Here is a 13,480-nt window from a genome sequence, read left to right on the forward strand (position 1 = left end):
ATCAGAGACACCTGGTCAAAGACAGAGGAGATGACTAAGTTCTGGAAAGATCAGGAAATGTTTCCTGGAGGAAGGGGACCTCGCACCTGCCCTGAAGAATGGGTACAATAGGCAGAGAAAAAGTGAGGAAGGTGTGGTGCCAGGGAAGGGCAGTAGGAGCCAAGGCTTGGAAACTGGAATGAGCCTGATATATTCAATGCAGAATCCAGTCATGGGGTTGGAATGAAAGGTGTATGTGGGGAAGCTTTGGGAGAGAGGCTGGAGGTTAAGGCTGAGACCAGTTGGAGAACTTCAGATCCTGGTTAGGGAAAATGAACCAGAGACTGGTGAGACAAAGTGAAACTGTGGAGAGTGTAGACCTGGGCTGCGGTGATCTGAGCCTCGCATTAGGAAGACTAATCCATGTCCCTCAGGGAACAACCAGAGCCCGCCAGTCTCTCCCCCGGAGGCATGGCCCCGGGTTCACTTTTCATCGTTCTTGTTGACGTCCTCCTCCTCTGTCACAGAGGAAAAAGAAAAGGAGGACCCGAGGAGGAGGAGGAGGCATCATTTAGGAGGTGAGGATGAAGAGGGAAATAAGAGCCCAGTCCCTCTCCCTCTAGATGTGCCAGATGGAAGGAGGCTAAGGAGGCACCCCAGGACCCTTTGCCCAACCGCGGATGGAAGGGTCCATGATAGCAAAGACAGGAGGGCTGTTGGGGGGGAGTCCTTGATCAATCCTCTTGGATGGATTATCTCATCCATTGGCCCTCCTGTCCCCTCCAACCATGTCATAGGTCAGGACAGGTCTTCTCTGCCTAATCTGACAATTGAAAGCACCCTTAGATACCATCTGATCTGAGCCCCTCACTTCACAGAAGATGACACTACCGCCTTCCTCTCCCCTCCCTATCCCACACCCCTCTTTGCCCAGGTGGAGATTACAGCCAGGATATCCTATGGTTTCACTTGTCATCTCTTCAACTTAAATTCAACGTCCTTCCTGATACACTGTAGTGCATTTCCTTGCCTCCCTACCGCCCCACCCCTCCTCAACCCAGCCCCAGCCCATCCCTTTCATCTTTCCAAATCCCTCTGTCTCTAGCATTGTCTCAGAATCTCTGAGTCCCTATCTCCCTCAGAATTGGAATATTTGCTCTTTGGGGGGGCACTGTTAAGAATGAATTCTTTTCCCTTAACATACCCTGCCATACACACACACATGCACATGCATACACATGTACACACATACATACATGTACACACATGCACACACAGAGAATAGCTGTAAATGCTCTAGGAATAGTCATCCTCCAGCCCCCTAGACCCAGTGCTCTGACACTTCCCATTGGTAACTCCCACCAAAGCTGTGTCCTTGTGTCTATCTCCATCAGTTAGTGTGTCTGAGTCTACTTCGCCTGTCTCTGGGCCGTGCACTCACCATGTCTGTACCTCAGCACCCACAACAGAGTTTAGTGTGTGTCTCTGTGACCATTTCCATCCGTCCAGGCTACCTCAAATGTGACACAGAGGATGGCGCCGAGGGGACGGAGGAAGAACTGTTTGACACCGTTAATTCTTCCATCGTGTCTGGAGACAGCATCCGGTTTTTTGTCAACTTCAACCTCGACATGCAAGCTAACTTGAGCGGTATGGGCAGGGGGTTCTGGGGAGGTAGGAGGAAACATGATCCCAGCCTTGAGAAGCTCCCAGTCTGAAGGGTGAGCATCGTCCCATGGTCTTGGTGAGCCCCCATGCTGGGCATCCGGGCCACCCTTTCTTATTCTCTCCAACAGAGGATGATAGATCAGGATGCGTGCTCCTGCACACTTCCAGAAAGGTGAGTTGTTCCAGGGCTGGCTTCAGGGTGGAAGGTGGCAGGAATGGGAAAGATTAGGGTGGTCCGGTCCTCAGCAGCTTCCCCTCCTCTAAGCCCAGCCCAGGGGTCCCTACTTTCTACCCCCACCTCCACTTACATTTCTCAGTCCCTGGTTTGTTTTAGGTGAGCAAGTGTCAGGATGCTGAGGGAAAACAAGGAGAAAGAGAGCTCTTGAATTTGGGGGTTTGGAGCAGAGCATTATGGGTATGGTTAAGCAGAACTATCAGATTAGAGGAGTGTTTCCAACTGGATTTAGGCAAAGGGAGGAAAAGTTGGAATTTTTATTGTCACCTTTGTGTATCCACAGGTAAATCTATACCAGTGCCTGTGTGTGTGGGCCTACCTCCCCGGACCTGTGTGGCTATCTACATGTCCCCATTTCTCTCTCTTCCCATGTGTCCCCTTGTTTGCTGGATTTAATGGATCCCCAGTACCTGAAGTTAAAGAACTTTGAGGAGGAGATCCGAGCCCACCGTGACCTGGACAGTTTCCTGGCCCGAGCCAGCATCATCTTGGATGAGACAGCAACATCGCTGGATGATGTGCTATGTGAGATGCTTCGGCATTTTTGCCAGGATCCAAACAATGCTGAACCAGGCTTCAACTTCGATCGGATCATGGCAACCCTCTTCACTGATTCGGGGACTCCTCGAGAGGGAACTGGTGACTGCCATAGACCCCCACCCCCACCCCAGCTCCCCACCTTCTGAGGTTTCAGGGCTTCCCACCTCCTGCCTGCATCCATCCTTCTCTTTTCCAGCCTGGGAGAGACATAGAGGAATGGGAGTTGGGGGACATAACTGTGACCCCAGATAGGGATAAGTTTAGAGGCTTAGGGTAAAGGGACTGTTTCTCTCTCTTCTCACTCCTCCCCTCCCCCCCACCTTGCTCTCCTCAGTTCACCTCCTCTCTGATATAATCCAAGGAGTCACAGCCACTGTTACTGGGATTCAGTACCAACAGTCCTGGCTTTGCATCATGTGAGTACCATGAATGTTCCCTAGATCACACAATCTTCTCTCTAGGCCTTGCATTCCCAGAGGCTGCAAACTATCAGGAGGCAGCCTAGCCAGCCTTGCCCAGAGTGTAATAATAGGTCCTGTATCTTTTCCCCATCCCAGCTGTAACATCAAGTCACTGCAGCGGCGCCATGTGTGCATCAGCCGCTTGGAGCGGCCCCAGAACTGGGGTGAGAATTCATGTGAAGTGCGGTTTGTGATCCTGGTGATGGCGCCCCCCAAGTCGGTGAGTGACCTTAACAGGGCTCTCTGTGCCAATGGGGAAGGGCTAGGTGCCAGTACCCCTTCTGACCTGTCCTGGCACCCCAGAAAAGCACAAAGACGGCTACTGAAGTGGCACGGACATTTGCAACCATGTTCTCGGACATCACCTTTCGCCTTCGGCTATTGGAGACACGCACCACCGAGGAGTTCAAAGAGGCCCTGGTGCAGCAGAGACATCTGCTCACAGTTATCAAGCCACGATCCTCGGTGATCTCGGAAGGTGAAATCTATAACCTAGCACGGTCTCGGCCACACGGGACGCAAGACCTGCAGGTTAGCAGGGAGGGAGCCTTGACCTGAAAAGGGGGCCTTGGCCCTTGGCACCCTCTGGACCAATTCGTCTCACCTTCAATTTCCCTCCAGTGTCAAAACTTCCTACAGTTGGGGAAAGGAATCATGGATGACCTTGCCAGGCGTTTTCCTGTGTATGCTCTGGACTTCACGGATGGTAAGTATGTGTTTGGGGTAGGGGTAGGACTGTTCTGACCTTGCCACCTATCACAAGGAGGCCTTGATCAGGAGATAAAATTTGCTACTGAAGACTCACCCATGCCTACAGGGGAGACTGGATAAGGTTCAAGTCCTGCCTCTGATCCTAATGATGTGACCGTGGGCAAAATTATTGAAGCTCTTTAAGCCTCATTTGGTTCTCATGTAAAACAAGGTGCCAACCACCTCCTGGGGCAATTGTAAGGAGCAAATGAGAGAGTATGATATAAATCACTTTGTAACCCATAAATCTCTGTATAAACGTCCGGTGTCATCCTTGTCTTTGTTCTTTGTTGTTGCTCTTACCTTGGGCACAACGTTTGTGTGTTGAGGTCACATGACCCCCATTTATCGACAGTCTTCCCAGGGTGGGATTAATTTGACCTTTGACCTCTCCTCCTCTTCTTCACACACTACCCCCCCACCCCAGGTGTGATTGGAAGCAACAAGTCTTTGGGGAAGTACCTCACCACCACTATCTTTCTCTACTTTGCCTGCCTCCTGCCAACCATTGCCTTTGGTTCCCTCAATGATGAGAACACGAAGGGAGTCATTGGTGAGTTGGGGTTCAGATGGAGGGACTCCACAGACCTCTTTCTGTGGAGTATCTGGGCTCAGGGTCTTTGCCAGAGAATATCCAGTTATAAAGTATCCAGGTTTAGAGTCTTAGAAATAATCCCTAACCAAAGCCAGAAAGAATCGCTGTGAGATAACCTGAGGCCCCTGCTCACCCATCTTCCCTACCTTCTCAGAAGTACTCTGTCAGTCTGATGTTTGCTTGGTTTCTGTGCTTCCAGATGTGAAGAAAACAATTGCTGGCCAGAGCATTGGTGGCCTCCTGTATGCGCTGTTTGCAGGACAGCCCTTGGTGGTGTTGCTCACCACTGCACCATTGGCCCTCTACATACATGGTCAGTGATCCCCCCAACCGCCTTTTAGGCTAGATCATGGTCTCTTCTGGGGTCCAATGGATTGGAAAGGAGGCCCTTTGGCCCTAGATCACCTACAGGAGACCCTGAATATTGGTCCTTCTATCCTTTCCCCCAGAGCCAACCTCTTCCTCTCTTCTAGAAGACCTTATACCTAGGTTGGGCAGGGAGTTGGGGGAAAACTCTTCTCTAGGCCAGGAGTTCACACTTAGTTGGTGGTCCTTTTCTCCATCTCTGGTGGGCCTGACTTCCTTTAGCATCCCATCTCTTCTTTGCCATTGGCCCTTTTGGTCATTCCTTTCTCAGTGATCCGTGGAATTTGTGACGACTACCACCTGGACTTTCATGCCTTCTATGCCTGGACCGGACTGTGGAACAGTTTCTTCCTGGCAGTCTATGCCATCTTCAATTTGAGTCTTCTCATGAAGGTTTTCAAGAGGTAGTGTGGTCCCTGTGCCCTGACTGCTTCCCCATCTTCTGCTGTCCCCACCCAAGCCACTGCAAGCTTCCACACTGCTGACAGTGTTAGATCAGGCGTGTATTCCAGGCCTTCTGATTGTGGGAGACAGAGAGGGTGTTCAGGATCACTGGGGGAGGAGAACCTAGGGATCAGTATTTTCTCTGGCTCAAGTACTTCTAAAGAGTCTCAGTGGGGTCCAGGGTGAGGAGACCCAGGCTAAGCCATGGACTGTCCATGCTGACCGTGCTGAGCAGTGATGGTCTGTGTCTGTGACCTCATCTAAATTCAGCTACCCATGTGGGCAGGAAGGTTCTGCCTCCTATTCCAAATGAGCTAAGTCTGCCCCAGACACTCATACATGCCCCAATGAAGACAGAGATGGGGCAGGGCCAGGGCAGAGAGCTGTTCCTTAGAGTAGCAGAGAGAAGGCAGGAAAGTCTGGGTTTGGCTCCTTTCTCCAGGACTTCTAGCTATGTGAACATGGTCATGTCACTAATGTCATCACACCTCAGTTTCCTCATCTGTCAAATGTGGATCATAAAGCCTAGAGCACCTGTATCTGTGCATCCAAGAAGACAAGGCATGTGAGGCATTTTGCCAACCATTCAACCCCGTGTCAGGGGCAGTTTATATGATTTGGGTCAGTCCTAGGACTCTTGGCAGAGACAGGTTTGTTGGTGGCATGAACATCATGGGAAAAGCAGTCTGGTGCTCAGGATGGATGTTCTTGCTCCTAGATCAACAGAAGAAATCATTGCACTCTTCATCTCCATCACGTTTGTGCTGGATGCCGTCAAGGGCATGTTCAAAAGTAAGTCCTCATGTGGCTCTTCCCCTTTGGTCTCCTCTCCTCACTTTTCTTTGCCCCAACCCCTACCACTTTTGGCATCCCATCAGAGAGATGGAAAAGCAGCAGACCCAGGCCCTCCCCTAGGAACACACAGAGTCTGAAAAGGATGAGACCCTCAGAGAGAGAACAGTCAGGGATGAGCACAGCATTCATGTCTAATGCCTTCCATTCATAGAAACGAGAGAGAAGTGTAGACTGGTGCGCTCAGGAAAGGTTTCACAGAGAAACTGGGAATTTAAGTGGGTCTGGAAGGAGGAACAAGATTCAGCCAGACATAGATGGCACCCGGGAAGGCATTTGGGGCAATGACACCAGGCTGAGTGAAGGTAGGCAGGCAGGAATGTGCCCATCACAGATGCAGGACAGCAAAACGTTCCTGTTTGCATGGAACAATGAGAGACAAGCCTGGAAAGAGAGTCCAGAACTAGATCTGGAAGGGCTTCAGTTCCATTTCACCCGATAAATAGTTACTAAATGCCTACTGTGTTTTGTAAAAGCTGCCCACTCCTCCAAAGATCTCCTTGACTGTCTTAGCACAAGGTGGACTCTCGAAGTTTATGCCAGGAGAGAGCAAACTCTGGCAGGTGCTGCCCAGCTGGTAACAGTCAGCAAGTATTTGTTATGTGCCTACTGAATGCCAGACACTGGGCAAAGACACAAAACACAAAACCAAAATGAAACCATCCCTGCTTTCAAGGAGCTAGTGCTTTCAGTCTGTCCTTCTAGTATGTCCTTAAATAAGCTTATGAAAAAATAGACAAGGTGATCTAGGGAGAGAGGAGGGCACTACCTGGTAGGGAGAAGGAAGGCACTCCCCGCTGGAGAGAGAGGGAGGCACTGCTTCAGGAACAAGCTGGGACTGGAGGGGTGTAGGGAGGGAAACCGGGGCTTCTGGGAGGCAGGGCTTTCCAAGCATGAGATGGGAGAGGACAGGTGATGGGAGTCAGAAGGGTAAGGAGGCCATTGGATGCAGGAAGGAAGGGGAGTGATATAGAAGAAGGCTGGAAAGGTGGCTTGGGGCTAGGTTACGGGGGCCAGACAGAGGACTTTATATTGTGTCCTAGAGGCGATAGAAAGATCCTAGAGTTTATTGCGAAAGAAAGAAGGGAGGGAACAAGCATTTATGAAGCATCTACCACGTGTTAGATACTGTGCTGCTTTACAAATTTTGTCTCATTTGATCCTCACGGCAACCTTGGGAGGTAGGCACTGTTATTAACCCCATTTTAAGGTTGAAGAAACTGAGGGGGTTAAGTGACTTGCCCAGGATCACATGAGTCTGATCATAAGAGGGTGAGACGGCCCAGAGCCACCTAAGAGGTGATAGACTGTCCTCAGGCCCCAGTGACTGTAACTTCGGTTCTAAGGAGCTTAGCCCCAGGAATTGTCGATGAATTTATTTGGCCATGAAGTGGACAGATGTAGAAAATATCTCTTAGCTCTGTGCTGTGTCTAAAGCATGGCCAGAGAGGCAGAGGATGCAGGGGAATCACTCAGTTCTTGGACCCCCATCAACAGGAATGCAAGTGTTGTTCCTCTGGACAAGCAATCTTTGTTCAGTGACCCACAAGGCAACATGCTCGTGGTGGCATTGAATGACGCTGCGCCGTGATTGCCATTCTGACCACAAATGAACCAGCAGTGGTCCCTGATATGAAAGAAGGGGCGTAAGTGACATAAGTTTGAGATGACCAAAAAAGGTTGGCCAGTCACAAGGTAAGATTCAGGGCCTCAAGAAGGGTAGCCTGGGGTACATTTGTACCCACTCAGCACTGAGGGCAGGACCATGACCTGCGGTGCACTGGGGGAATCTTTGGAGGAATTAGAATAATCCCAAAGGATGAGGGCATATGCAGGAGTTTGTTTGCACCTAAACCAATGGGAACACAGATCCTTAAGTATCTGAAAATGTGCAAGGTACTGATAACTGAAATATTCTCTGGCCTCAAAGAGTTTGTATAGTTAGCCCTTCCACATCTGATGTAGGGGGGATAGGAACATGGTGGCACCCCTGTGAACTGGAAAATCTGCATAAAAGTTTGGCCCTCGCTTCATCCCAGAGAAGTCTCACCTTTTTCTTTTTCTTTTATGGGGTGTTTACAGTACCTTATTGAAAATCTGGGTTAACTATTTGGTCATAGGCTGCGTCATCTGCTGTTCTTCAAAATTCCTATTTAATTTCTTATGCCGATACACAATATATCAAAACCTCAGCGGGGAAAGTGGTAATGTGGAAGGGATAACTGTAATCTCACATTTGGATACATGCTGTGTCCCTCCTAGTACACACGATGGACAAGGAGGAGCCATGGCAGGTGTCTGAACAGGAGAGTTATCAGTCATGGCTGTGCAATAGGGAGAACTGGTAGTGTACAAAATGAAGGTGTGGAGGGAGCTGTGGAGAATGTTACAGCATTCCAAGGAAGAGAGAGTGGGGACCTTGACTGTGGCAGAATGAATGGAGAGACAGAGAGGGGTGAGAATGAAGTCACGGCAAAGGATTCTGGGCTGATATATGGACTATGGGCAAGAAAGGAAGGGAACCAGAAATTGGTAGGCAAAGGTCAACACAAGCCAATAGGTGTCATTAAGATGCAACGAATGATTCTTGACTAGAACATGGCAATGAAATGGTACTCCTCATTCCAAAGGAACAGATCTCATAAAGAAATTGAGAGGATACTGTCAAGAAGATATATGTATGTATATATTCATGTATATATACATACTAAAAACATTTTGCAGTACTAATATTATTCTCAGGTCCCCATCCCTCTTTGCCTCCATCCTGGGTTACTTGTTCCTGCCTCCACTGGCTATATATTTCTTTTAAAAATCTGAGCTCATCAGAGAACTACCTGTGCATCCATATTAATCTGTTTAGATGGCTCCGCTTAGCTTCCTTCTTCTGTATCATTTGTGTCTGCTAAAAATAGAGCAGTGGATAAGCTCTTGTCTTTCCCTGCTCACAGTTTCATTTCTTAAAACATAGTGAGAGAGATTTGCCTGACTCTGACCAGTGAGGAAGAGGTAGAAAGAGAAGTGAAAGTGAAGCCAGAGGCTGCGTTCCTTAGTGATGAGACCCATGGGCTTGGATTAAGACACTCAGGTTTGACTCCCCACTCCCTATGACCCTGGTAAAGTCACTTTTGCAGTGTTCTTCCCAGTAAAAATGGACCTAATAATCCCTTCGCCATCTATTTCATGGGAGGGACTGTCATATAGAAAAAGCCTTAAACAACTGTAGAAATTTGAGCTGTGATTATAATAGATAAGAAAGGAAATGCCAAGCCTAGTATGCATGTGTCCTTCACATGCCTTAATATGGTGTAAGAAGGACTTTAGAAGAACAGATTTTAAGAGGTTAAGGGAAAAGATAGGTAGAATCATGAGTGTACTGAAGTCAGTTCAAACTGGCTCTTGACAGCGGATTGTTAAATTTTCAGTGTGAGCATTTATACCTTGGAAAACAGCAAATGGTACAGTTCAGGGCTTGGTTTATTGTTTTGTTGATTATCGCTAGACTTAAGAAAGTGATGGAGAAGATGTTAATAATGTAAATTAAACTTAAAAGTATGTGGTGATATGTTTTTTCTTCTTCAGGGAGCCAGTTGTTAAATATTTACCAGGCCCTGACTAGAATCCATTTGTTTCAGTATTGAAAAAGGAAGATAACTGAAGAGGGAGATGAGATTCTAAAGATGCAAATGCATACAAAGCAAATACAGCTAAGGGAAGCTAAACTGGGTGATCTAAAGAGATTGATATGGCTGCCACAGTTAGCTCTGTGATGAACTCAGATTTTAAAAAGAAAAGTGTATCCATTAGGAGCAGGAACAAGTAACCCAGGAGCAGTACAAAGAGGGCTGGGGACCTGGGAGAATAACAGCGGTACTGCTAAAACTTGGGAAAATTCGAGGGAGTAATGAGGATGAAGGGCTGGTTTTTTAAACTATATTGAGGACTGGAAGAACTCGGAAACAATGAGGTGGATGAGAAAGGAGCCAGAACCATTGAACATCTGTCTGTCTTCTATGTAGACTGGAAAGAATAGGAGCAAAATGAAAAACAGGAGGTCAAAACTTAATATACATGAAGGGACAGTAAGAGAGCCCCTTCCTGCCCTCAGTGAATTCAAGTCTTTAGGCCCCTATGCAAACCACATCTGAGATACTGGAAGAAATGGTTGATAGGACTGCTGAACCTTGGTTGTTGATCTTTGAGAGAGAGGTAAATGTCCTGATTTTGAAAAAGAAGGAGATCGGTTCTTCAGGCTCCAGGCCAATTAACTTGATGGCCATGTGGACAGAATAAGACACAGCAGACAGACAGCCTGAGGGGCATATTGGCAAAATTTTGTAATGGATTATTAAGAGGATGGTGTGTGAGCACACAGGCAGGTAAAGGTCAAAAAGAGCCAGCATACAGTCACTACAAACCACTAGTAACAGACTAGTTAGGAAAAGGATTACTAGAGCAGAATCAGCCATGGGTAGTAGACAATAAGTCTATTTTCTGGATTTAAGAAAAAAAAACACCCCAGAATCCCTGATGATGTCTTTGTGGATAAGATGGAAAGACTGGGATGCTAGAACCCGCTGAGCGCTTAGTGGACAGAGCGACTAATCGGGCTCCCCAGAAGTTGTTCTCGACTTTGCTTTTCTTTATTTTTATCAGTGACCTGGATGATTACAGACATATCAGATTTAGCAAAGTTGCTGATCACATGAAGCAGAAGGCTGGTTTACACACTGGATGACAGAATGAGGATCTCAAATAACCTCAGCAGGCTAGAATGATGAGTTTAATTCCATGATACTGAAGGATTAAGGAAGGATGTAAAAATGTGTGCTTGGATTTTAAAAAATGAGTTGTACCAGTATGGGATGAGGGATATATGCCTTGGCACCAGATTATAAAAGAAAGGTTTGGGGTTGTAGTGGACCATAAGCTTAGGATGAGTCAACAATGTGACAAAATGGATAGACAAGTTAATGAGATCTCATGCTATAAGAAGAGTCACAGAATCTGCCACATAAAAGCTGCTAGTCCCACTGGCCTTGGCCCTGTTCGGAACACAGTGAGGTTCCACACTTTAGGAAGGCTTGAGTCTGGTCACAGAGTCAGTGAGGGCATTGGAGACTTTGCCTAAAGAGGCTCAGATGAAGGACTTGAGGATCCTTAGCCTGGGATAGGGGTGGGAGGTGAGGTGGGGCCTTCTAGCTGTGTCTTCAGAGGATTGCCATGTGGAAGAAAAAATAGCTAGTTCTGCCTGGCCTCAGAGGACGGCACTGGGATCTGATAGGGAGCCAAAAGGAAGATGGTTTTGTTTCAGTATATGGAAAAGAAACTTCCTAATTGTAGAAGTGTCCAAAGGGAGAATGACCTGCCTTGGGAAGGTCAAATTCTCTAATGATTACAGCAAGTTCTTCATTCTGATGCTTGGGTCAATTCCTACTCAAGGGATAATCCTATGATTCTAGCCTCCCCCATAATTCTGGTGGGCCCTTAACCTGCCTGCTGTTGTCCCAGGTCCTTCTGTTGACTCAGAATGCCCCCTTCCCTTCCCCTGGCTGTGCAGCCTCTTCTTTCACCTCTGACCCTCTGTGTCCCAAGGAAGCCACTCATCCTTTTTGGACAAGGGGTATTTTTGCTGTCCATGGGCTAACATAGTGGAAGTGGGGAGGGAGAGAAACAAGACATAGGTTTTTAGAGTTCATTTGGGAGTAGGGGTAAGACCTGACGGAAAAGACTTTGTGGGGAATCCGACACCCCCGAATGTCCAGGTGGTGTCTTTCCTGACTAATGCCCCAACCACTCCCTTTCCACTAAGGGTCCAGAAGGGAAGTGGAGCCAGGGTCCTAGATCCCCCAGGGTCCTACACATCAGTTCTTCCTCCCACCATGTGCATATGTGATGGTACCTCTGGAGTTTCCTGTTGTTCCGTCCTGACCTTTGTCTTCTGCAGGAAACAACTCCCCAAGCATCTGGTGATCTGGTGTATCTGCTGAGCTTGCCTAACCCAGCCAAACCTTCTCCTTCACATGTGTGTGAGCACACACACACACACCCTTCTACTCCCCCCTACACACACATCATAACCACTAAAGGTGTAACCAAGATTACTAAATGGAAATGAAAAAGGCTGGAGCAGAGGAGAGGGGGAGAGAGGAAGAAACTCTGAGAGACAATGGGGGAAATCTCTTTGCTCTTTCCTGGTCAACACAGGAAAACATCCTAGGAAACAAGGTAGTGCAGTAGCTAGATCCCTGGGCCAGCTTTCAGAAGAGCTGGAGTCTGGTTGGGACTTTTTTCTAGCATGTAGCTGTCGTGGAAAGGGGAAGATTTGTTCTCCCTGGGTTTAGAGTGAAGACCTTGGAGGGTAGGCCAAAGGAGACAAGTTTTAGCTCAGGTGTAAGAATTTCCTAACAATTAGAATTGTCCAAAAGGGGAACATGGCAGCTTGGGAGCACGTGAGCTTCCTAAGAATGGATGCCTTCAAAGAGAGAGGCTGGACAGGTGACCAGTGTGGCCTGGATGACTGATTCTGTGACTGACTGACTGTGATACTGATCACTTCTTTATCTGGGGCTGTTTCCTGGCCTAGAGGTTACCTCCTGGCTCTGACAGGAGTGGTTTATACAATAAGTGAGAGATTGACTGGTCTCCTGGAAGCCCCGACATCAGGTCCATGTCCGTCTGTGTGCCTGTCCCTCTGCAGTCTTCCAGAAGTACTATTTCGGTGTACAGATGAGTGACCGTGGGGATCCACGCAACTCCCCAACAGACTTGGGCCTCAATGCCAGCTTCCTGATCAACTCATCCAACCACATAGACAATGAGAGTGTGCCCCCAGGGCGAGAAACAGCTATCTTGAGCCTCATGCTCATGCTGGGCACTGTTTGGCTGGGTCACACTCTCTACCAGTTCAAGAAGAGGTGAGCCGGTGGGAACATAGGCATGCCCACACAGCAGGGAGGTCCCTAGACAGCCAGAGAGATGAAAACAGACAGGGAGGGAGGGAGAGGAGATGGGGCCACCTTGGGAGCGACAGGAGGACCTTCAATCTCCTCCCAGATGGTGAAATGTGGGGATCAGGGCAGGGTTTCTGGCCTTCCAGGCTGTGCTGAACCCTGGGCTCCCTCTCCACCTCTCCCTCTCCCAGCCCATACCTCCATGGCCGTGTGCGGGAGGCTCTGTCAGACTGTGCGCTTCCCATCTCCGTGCTCACCTTCTCCATCATAGGCTCCTTCGTCTTCAGTGGAATCAAGAGTGAGTGTGTGGAGGAGAGGGTGGGATGAAGCAGGGTTAGGATCAGTCCTCATGGCTCACTTCCTCCTTTTCTCCCCCCACACCAGTGTCGAAGTTCAACTATAACCCCAACTATAACCTGTTTGAGCTGGCGAAAATGCAGTCCCTGTCCTTGGGAGCTGTGGGCAGCACCATGGGACTGGGCTTCCTCCTCTCCATGCTCTTCTTTATTGAACAGAACCTAGTTGCTGCCTTGGCCAATGCCCCGGAGAACAGGTACCTCTTCTACTTCTTTGAGGGGCCTGACCCAGCCCAGCCCTGCCTGTCTGGTTGTCCTGGCCTCCTTCTGTGGCTGGGAAT

General features: G+C 48.5%; 1 protein-coding gene across 6 annotated transcripts in view; it reads left to right on the forward strand.

The window, feature by feature from the left end:
* SLC4A11 (solute carrier family 4 member 11) overlaps nucleotides 1-13,480 on the forward strand; it is a 34,266-nt gene that overhangs the window by 19,142 nt on the left and 1,644 nt on the right. For 2 of the 6 annotated variants that reach the window (XM_072619758.1, XM_072619759.1), the window contains exons 5-20: nucleotides 414-557; nucleotides 1,489-1,629; nucleotides 1,776-1,819; nucleotides 2,290-2,521; nucleotides 2,757-2,838; nucleotides 2,980-3,103; nucleotides 3,187-3,414; nucleotides 3,505-3,589; nucleotides 4,061-4,186; nucleotides 4,428-4,541; nucleotides 4,866-4,998; nucleotides 5,757-5,830; nucleotides 8,862-8,978; nucleotides 12,591-12,807; nucleotides 13,035-13,141; nucleotides 13,228-13,396. In XM_072619758.1, coding sequence (XP_072475859.1) covers nucleotides 414-557; nucleotides 1,489-1,629; nucleotides 1,776-1,819; nucleotides 2,290-2,521; nucleotides 2,757-2,838; nucleotides 2,980-3,103; nucleotides 3,187-3,414; nucleotides 3,505-3,589; nucleotides 4,061-4,186; nucleotides 4,428-4,541; nucleotides 4,866-4,998; nucleotides 5,757-5,830; nucleotides 8,862-8,978; nucleotides 12,591-12,807; nucleotides 13,035-13,141; nucleotides 13,228-13,396 — 2,137 coding nt within the window. The remainder of the gene's footprint in view (nucleotides 1-413; nucleotides 558-1,488; nucleotides 1,630-1,775; nucleotides 1,820-2,289; nucleotides 2,522-2,756; nucleotides 2,839-2,979; nucleotides 3,104-3,186; nucleotides 3,415-3,504; nucleotides 3,590-4,060; nucleotides 4,187-4,427; nucleotides 4,542-4,865; nucleotides 4,999-5,756; nucleotides 5,831-8,861; nucleotides 8,979-12,590; nucleotides 12,808-13,034; nucleotides 13,142-13,227; nucleotides 13,397-13,480) is intronic. The other 4 variants (XM_072619760.1, XM_072619761.1, XM_072619762.1 and 1 more) reach the window with 4 other exon arrangements.

Source organism: Notamacropus eugenii, chromosome 6 (assembly GCF_028372415.1).
Source record: "Notamacropus eugenii isolate mMacEug1 chromosome 6, mMacEug1.pri_v2, whole genome shotgun sequence".
Classification (NCBI taxonomy): Eukaryota; Metazoa; Chordata; class Mammalia; order Diprotodontia; family Macropodidae; genus Notamacropus; species Notamacropus eugenii.